Source organism: Biomphalaria glabrata, chromosome 12 (assembly GCF_947242115.1).
Source record: "Biomphalaria glabrata chromosome 12, xgBioGlab47.1, whole genome shotgun sequence".
NCBI classification, from domain to species: Eukaryota; Metazoa; Mollusca; class Gastropoda; family Planorbidae; genus Biomphalaria; species Biomphalaria glabrata.
In genome coordinates, this window is record NC_074722.1 from 18,316,943 (window position 1) to 18,325,966 (window position 9,024).

General features: G+C 36.8%; 1 protein-coding gene across 1 annotated transcript in view; it reads left to right on the forward strand.

Annotated features, from left to right (window-relative positions):
• Positions 1–8,544, forward strand: part of LOC106051888 (uncharacterized) — a 49,788-nt gene extending 41,244 nt beyond the window's left edge. The window contains exons 3-5 of the mRNA XM_056007171.1: positions 2,444–2,715; positions 5,559–5,871; positions 7,198–8,544. Coding sequence (XP_055863146.1) covers positions 2,444–2,715; positions 5,559–5,871; positions 7,198–7,377 — 765 coding nt within the window. The 3' untranslated portion in view covers positions 7,378–8,544. The remainder of the gene's footprint in view (positions 1–2,443; positions 2,716–5,558; positions 5,872–7,197) is intronic.
• The last annotated feature ends 480 nt before the right edge of the window (positions 8,545–9,024 follow it).

The window sequence follows — 9,024 nt, forward strand, 5'->3', positions numbered from 1 at the left end:
CTTGTTCGATACAAACGAAATGATTAATTACCAATAGTAAATAGTATTGGTTAATTTTTTCTTTCATTCTTATTTTGTAACAGAATTAATTGTGCAAAATTACAAGTTGATCCGAGATTGGGTGTGGGAGAAATAACGTGTACAAACCTTTTACCAGACAGAGTGAGTTGATTTAAACTTTATAAAAATAGAACCCATTTTACAAGAGATTTTAAGCACAGTTATACCAGTTGACTGATATACTGATACAAAGGGGCCTGGTGCTGTTGATCCCACCCACAAATGTGTGGTATTCCTTTTGTCAAAGCATGGATGGCTACCTGGTCTTGAGGTTTGCGCTTTGGACTATCTTCTCGATATCTCCGGGTTCGAGCCCCGCCGAACCTATTCCTTGCCGTCCCACAGGAGATTCGGGCAAGGGTGTAATAATATTCCACCCTTAAGGAATGTCTGAAAAATTGAAAAGAAAACAACAAATGTAAATTTGATATTGCATCGATAACTTCAAAACAAAACAAAGAATATACATTTGATATTGCATTGATAACTTCAAAACAAAACATAGAATTAAAATTTGATATTGCATCAAAAACTTCAAAACAAAGAATGTCCATTTGATATTGCATTGATACCTTTAACCGGCTAAACGCAATGCTGTGTGGTTTACGTCACGTGTCTCTAACATGTAGTTAGGATGGTATCCTGGACTTACACCAAATGTACACAACAAGCACAACTTTCATTCATTTTAGTTGAAAACTTTGATGGAAATCCGAGCCGTATATTCAAAGTAAGGCGAATTCTACATGACTTTAAGAAATAGATTGAGCCTTGGGTAGTAAGCTCATGGTTTAGACTGGATAAAGGATGGAAGCTCACCAAAAAGCAAGATAAACGGAGATATTTGATTGGCTTTAATATTAACACGTAAAATGTCTTGAGCTAGCATTACACTGTTAGGTCTGTACAAATGTAAGGCCAACGCTCCGTGGCCCCTCTAAAAAGAGAATCTTCTACTTCTTTTTTTTTTCTTCTAGTCATTTTTTTTGCAGACTGTGCTAAGGAAAAATAGTGTGCAGTTTTCTTCAGTTGTTCAGCACTGCCGTACAGGGTGTTGGTTATGTTGGGCTGTAGTGGTAGCAGGGTCTGCCTAATGTGGATTAGGAAGGGGCATTCAAAGAGGATATGGTTTACAGTTTCATAAGGGTGGGCGCAGTGTCTGCAAAGGGGGAGCTGTGTGGAATTTATTTTGTTCAGATGGTAATTTAACAGATGTGTGTGTCCTGTTCTTAGTTGAAAGATTGTAGTTTGTTCTTTTCAGTGGATGAAGTTAATACTGTCCAGCTTGTTGGGCGACACCCAGTCTACAGTAACAACGTGTTCAGTCTTTTCTTAACTGAGATTCCAAGCAGACAGCTGCACCAGTGTCCAACCCGGAATTGGCTGCTCTTTATTTGTCCAGACGATCTTTGTGTTTGACTATTGTATAAGAAACATTTCATCATCAAATAAAATTCATAATATAATAATAATATAATAATTTTAAAAGAACACAAATATTAACACACACAAAAATAAAAGTAAGAATAAAGTAAGAATGCAAATAAAAACATAGACAAGAACACAAATAAAAACACAGATAAGAACACAAATAAAACCACAGATAAGAACACAAAAAAAAAAAACCACAGATAAGAACACAAATAAAAACACAGATAAGAACACAAATAAAAACACAGATAAGAACACAAATAAAAACACAGATAAGAACACAAATATAAACATTGACAAGAACACAAATAAAAACACCGATAAGAACACAAATAAAAACACAGATAAGAACACAAATAAAAACACAGATAAGAACACAAATAAAAACTCAGATAAGAACACGCATAAAAACACAGATAAGAACACAAATAAAAACACCGATAAGAACACAAATAAAAACACAGATAAGAACACAAATAAAAACTCAGATAAGAACACGCATAAAAACACAGATAAGAACACAAATAAAAACACCGATAAGAACACAAATAAAAACACAGATAAGAACACAAATAAAAACTCAGATAAGAACACGCATAAAAACACAGATAAGAACACAAATAAAAACACAAATGATAATGCAAGATTACGTTGACATTTGTGCATATTGATTATTAATAAAATTATATTCATTAATTATTTTACAGTGTCTTGGTAAAGGGTCACCAGAAAAGAAAGGGGGGGGGTTACGAAAGGTAATGGGGGTCACAGTCTCACTAAAAGTTGAGAACATCTGTTTGTGAGAACTATATGTACTTTGTAATAATGACTGTTGTGAAAATCATTGTTTGTAAACCTAAGTATGACTGTTTGTGAGAATGATTGTTTATTAGAATGTCTATTTGTAGCTTTATAATTTTACTCAGTATTTTTCTTTTCTTTCCTCCTCTAGGCACTGCGAATTCTTCTCAAGCAAGGCGCCGACCCTTGCTTCGATGAAGTGAAGTTTGAAAAGCGACACCCTAAATTCGCCGCCAGTAAGATAACGGGGAGGTCCGCCTTCAGCTCCGCCTTGCACTGTCTGTTGGAGACTGTCGAAACATATTCGAAATATCTGGACTCTCCGACCCTGGCAATCAAGTTCGTGGAAGATTGTGCAATGGTGTTGATGGGTAACAACGCTAGTATGAACCACGTGGGACACATCGGCCACTCGGAGAAAAGGTCAGAAATTAATGTGTTCGCTCAAGTAATTCATTTTAAAAAGTAGGTGCGTGTGTGTGTATGCCTAATGCAACTAATGAAAACTGTAGTTGTGTGCCTGATTAAGCAACTAGATTAGATTGTGAAAATATATCCAAAATAACATAATGTTTTGTGTATGCCCAATCAATTAACTTAAAGCCAACTATTTTTAATTGTTTATGTATGCCCAATCAAGCAATTAATTTTAATCGTCAATGTATGCCCAATCAAGCAATTAATTTTAATCGTCAATATATGCCCAATCAAGCAATTAATTTTAATCGTCAATATATGCCCAATCAAGCAATTAATTTTAATCGCCAATGTATGCCCAATCAAGCAATTAATTTTAATAGTCAATGTATGCCCAATCAAGCAATTAATTTTAATAGTCAATGTATGCCCAATCAAGCAATTAATTTTAATCGTCAATGTATGCCCAATCAAGCAATTAATTTTAATCGTCAATGTATGCCCAATCAAACAATTATTCTTAATCTCATATGTATGCCCGCCCAATCAATATGTCCTCTTCAGTCGCGAAGAGACTCTGGATCATTCCATGGATGATTAGATGAATGCCTGGCATGGGCGCCCGCAGGGAGGTGCAAGGTGCTGCACTTGTACCTCTCCCCTGGATGGATTCTGAGCAGACAAATTCTAGCCATTTTTTGCACCATCAGATCAATCAAAATCTAATTAACAATTGAACAAGTAGTGTTTCCACTGGTGACTGAAGTACAGTTGTAGTAGACTAGCCCAGGCTTATCAGGAATTGATGGCTGACCATGTACTACGACCCCTCTGATTTCTGAGTAACCAACTTTTACCCAGTTTTTGCCACTTTCAAATCAATTAACTTCTGCTAGGAAGCAACTTAACATGTAATGCTTCCACTGAAATAAAGTTAATAAAGATAAGCTGTTATTGTAATCAACTAGAATAGACTAATCCGTGGATCATATCTGACCACGTGAGCTTTATTATTGGCTTGCAATTCAATCTTCTATAGCTGCACTATAGCATGTTAGTCGTGACGATTTGTTTTTCACTTGCACACTATTATAGTTATCATTATATTTAGTGAATGCCTAGAAGATGATAAAGATGATCAGAATTAAGTGACTGATTTTTTGCTTTGATTTTGTTTATTTTAGGTGAGATTTCAATACTAAACCATCACTTGCCCCTGCGCAGTCAAGGGGGCTTTGAGTTTAAAAACCCCTAAAACAAAACCAAAAAAACAAATGCTGCAAACGACAATCCTCATATTCCAAGAGCATAGTTAAGGAAGATTTTGATTTTAAACCCCCCTCCAAAATTTACAATACCCCCCCCCACTTCAATATAAGACTATCCAAACATCCGTTTACGTATTCTATGAGCGTAGCAAGAGGGGGTTTGTTGTTAAAAACCACCTCCACGGGGTTTAGAGCTAATATCCACCTCTTCAATATAAGAAAGCAAAATACACACTCAAAATTCTATGAGCGTAGCCAAAGGGTTTTTGAGTGTAAACCCCCTTTCAGCGGGGTTTGAGGCTAAAAAATTCCACTTCAATATAAAAAAAAGCAAATTACACACTCAAAAATCTATGAGCGTAGCCAAAGGGGTTTTGAGTTTAAACCCCCCGTCAGCGGGGCTTGAAGCTAAAAAACACACCTTCAATGTAAAAAAAAAAGCAAATTACGCACTCAAAATACTATGAGCGTTGCCAAAAGGGGTTTTGAGTTTATCAAACCCCCTTCAGAGGGGTTTGATGCTAAAAAAATACTTCTTCAATATAAAAAAAGCAAATTACACACTAAAATTATTTGAGCGTAGCCAAGCCTATTGGGGGGTTTTGAGTTTAAACCCCTCTCCTACAGATGGCTTTTTTATAGTTTAAAATCCCTCCATATGGTTTTGAGTTTAAAATCCCCCTACAAAACCTCTATCTTCAATATTATTCTAAAGCAAACTACAGTTACCAAATTCTATGACCGTAGCTAAATGTAGTTTTATTTTTAAAGAAACAACTCCAGAGATTTTTTAGTTTAAAACCCCCCAACAGATGATTTTGACGATAAAACTTCCCTTTTTGATACAAAATCTAAAGCAAACTACAGTCACCTAATTCCAAGAGCGTATTCAAGAGAGGTTACACATTTCTACCAGTGGCGGGGCTCTATTAATAAAGTGCAGTGAATAGTCATCTGTCGAAATTGAAAAACACTAAATGTGGCTCAACAAAAATGGCTAACGCAGATTTTAAGAGTCAGTTATAGAGATCGGGTCTAAATCAAGGAAATCCTTTGTCGAACTGGGAGTCGACCCCTTAGTAAGACAGAGCGTCGCATGAGGTTTGCGGGACATGTTCTCCGACAAAATGAAAATTACGCATAATAAGAGTTGCGATGACATCATAGTACACCTTGGCGCCACACATTCATGGAGGTCCTCAGAGCAGGTGGGAAGAGGCTTCAGACATTACCAGTGACAGATTTTTGTGGAAATAGTTTGACGGCGAATGCGCCAAACGGCGCGGGAGGGTCTAAGTCAGTAAGAATAGCACATTAGGTTTTTTAAATAACACTTTTTAATAGCAGGAAAATGCACAGTAGATACCTCAGAATATGCATTTTGTTGGCTTTCAATAACAGAAATAGTGCTATTGGGGCCTCCACATATTTAAATCCAGCCCTGTTCCCAACCATTGCTATGCATCAATATTATCAATCTCCTATTTCATTTGCCATTACTTAACCCTGTCACTAGAAGATATAAAAAAAAATTTGCATACATTCTTATAGTTTTAGATGTTGTCCACTCTTTGTCTCCAGGACTATTCAAGGCACTGTGCTTCATCAGCTGGCTAAGTCCAGCGTAGCGCTAGGGGTCAATCCGGCCATGGTCCGGTGTGTTTTGCGCCACGGGGCGGACCCGAACCTCAAAGTGGACGGAAAGTATGCAATCAATGTCTACTTTGACCGGCTGTTCCAGAAACTTTCCGGCAAGTCCAAGCCTGCAGAGACTGGCAAGTATCTGAAAGACTCCATGACTATGTGTAGGCTGTGTATGTTTATGAAACCAGAGTCCATCCGAGATTGTCTGAATATCTTTGTTAAAGACCACGGGAGAGCACTTTCTGATCAGGTGAAAATGAACATGGTCAATAACTTTTTTTTTTTTAATTTGTTTGATCTCCGAATTTCAGGCAATACCAGATTAACGCACTACGCTGTTTGCTGTGATTTATATTCCTACATCTCTTGAACTTCTGAAGAGTCTCTGGTTGACATGAGACGTGAAGCTGTTTGACTCATGGCTACAGAAGGTTCTAAATAAAATGAATTGCTCGTTATTTAAAAGCTAAACCTAAACAAATTCGGGCACACTATGAGACTATTCTCTAACCTACAATGAAATCCATTAGTATTTCAAAGTGGACGGGCCACTCCATTTCCCTCTTTAACCGCTAAAAATGATTTCTCTCAACGGACAGCAGGGAGCTCTTCAAACCTAGTTCAGTCTGAATTTTCCAAAGTCATCGATCATAACTGGGAATTGAGTCGTAGCATATTACAGGGTTTGGGTCTTCAGTCACCCGCTTCTGAGCCGAAGAACGTTTCTTGGAAATGCGCCGTATTTTTATTCTATAACAGAATTGAGGCCGTGTCTCTTGAGAACCTCACTATCGACATATCCATTTACTTCATCAGTATTATTTACTAGACTTCAACAGTAAAGAAGGCACGAGGTATGAATGGCCTATAAATAGTTTATGAATAACTTAAAGACTTTGCTGTGGGTGGCATCTCATCGAGATCATGTCATTCACATTTAGTAACTCTAACTACCAAAACAATATTTATGAAAATTCAATTTTTATCTCTAGTAAAATAAATGTCGCTCATTTAACATTAACTTTATAACATAAACTTTCGGTCTGTCCGTAAATAGAAGTCCATGTCCCGCAAATCCAATTTATCAGCCTCGAGCAGCTTACCATAGATAGTCTATAATAAACAAAAAATGCCTCAAAAGAAAATCAAAAGGACAGTTTGACTTATGCCTATAGTAAAGGAGAAATATAAATGTGCCCATAATGTTTGTTTACAGTTTTACAATCAGTTAGTTAGTAAAAAACAAGGTAAAATATGGTCTGCATTCTATGTAGCCTCAACTAGTGACGGAAGTCATTACCGAAAATGTAGAACCATGAAACAAACACGGATCATATTTTGTCATCGGTTCCCAGGGGAGGTAACCAAAAGTTTGTCTGCGAGTAGGAGTAGGGAGCTTGATAGAAAATAAAATGATTTAAATAAAATATAATTCTCACTTTTCCTCAAGATACCTGATTAGAGTTGGATGATGCTGATGTCTAATACTAAATCTTATCGGGATTTTGTTAGAAGTTTTACCAAACTTTGTGTCTCTTTGGAAGTACTGACAATCTATTTCCTCTCTGCTTGACAGCTTCAGACCTATGTCCGAGCAGTTAGAGACGAGTTGACCAGACGAAGCAAGCAAATTCACTCACTACGTGACCTAAGCGCCTGGGCAGTCTGGACTTCGTGCGGATGTCAGTCGGAGAGAGTTCATGGACTTAAAATTTCTTCAGAGTTTAAGACATTTATCCTGCCTATGAATTTTTAAATGTGAATGTAAAAGTGTAGTAAAATGTGTACACTTTGTTAAAGTTAGTGTCATACTTTCCGTAGTCAATGTTCAAAACATTCCTAGTTGAAGTGTTTCTACAAATGATCCACTAGTTAAGGTCCACGGCCTGTGACATTTTGTTGTATTGACATCATCGATATCGCGTTCATTTTGTTGTATTGACATCATCGATATCGCGTTCATTTTGTTGTATTGACATCATCGATATCGCGTTCATTTTGTTGTATTGACATCATCGATATCGCGTTCATTTTGTTGTATTGACATCATCGATATCGCGTTCATTTTGTTGTATTGACATCATCGATATCGCGTTCATTTTGTTGTATTGACATCATCGATATCGCGTTCATTTTGTTGAAACTATCACTTCAAAAATTGTGTCACAAAACTCTAATATTTATTTATGTCTATGCTCTAATATTTTCCCTTTGAATTTTTCATTAAAAAATGTGTGTCACAAACCATTTATTTTCGCGGACCTATCTTATAGTTTTATCTAACCTTTACAATTCGACTGCCATTTACCATAGCTTTTCATTTGTTGACGTCATTCACTAATCTGTATTCATAACTTCTCGAATTTCTCTCGTACATCTCTCATCACGTTGGTCTAACATTGACAGTTTTTGCTACACCCTCAAGTTGGCTCTCCGTTTATAGACATAACCAAGAAATTGGACTCCCCCCCCCCTCCCCAGCCCAAAACTAAGAAGTTAAATTTTTTACCCCCCCCCTCCCAAACAGTCATCATGTTGCATTTTTACTTTCATTAAAAAAAAAACAGGTTAAAAAAAGTTGAAAAGACTTAGCAAGCAACAATAGTCAATAAAAAAAATAAACCACATCAAAATTAACAGTCTTGATACAATTACTTAGCAGCTCGAGGAAAACAAGTTAGTAGCTACAGATAAAAGATGATGGGCATTGTTATAAATATATATAGCTTTAATTCTAACACACTGACTAAAATGAACATGCATGCCATGAGTAGAGAAATGGTTGCGGCCCTATGCTCCCCTGGGGAGTGCACAGGATTGCGCGCTGGACTGTCGTTCGGATTTATCGATGGTCCCTGGTTCAAACCCTGCCCGCTCCCATCCCCCGTCGTCCTGCGGGAGGTTTGGATTAGGAAGTAAACTATCTTCAACTCTGAAGGAACATTCGAAACATTAAAACAAACAAACAAAAAACCCGAGATCGTCGAAATAATCAGTTCAGCACGCTAACCGCTCGACCAGACATTGCTCTTAACTTAATAACAAACTGGTTACAAACTAATAGCCTATTATTGATAAAGAGATATATTACACATTACGGCATGTGATCTCTATCGGATATGTAGGCTACAGAATTGATAGCCTATATTGTGCTTGTACTTCGACGTTTCAGCACAGCTATCAACAGAGCTATTGGCATTTTCATTTAAACGGAACTAGAATAAGGATGTAGCTTCAAGTTTCTACATAGTTCATTGGAATGTAGAAAAAAAAATTAAATGTAATATAAGTTAGAAGAGCAAACAAACATTCGTTGGCATTGAGTTGTTTTTCACAAAAACATCCGGAACAATCTATTATAGATACTTAAAACTATTTCAATGTTTTTGGAAGGAACATTGAA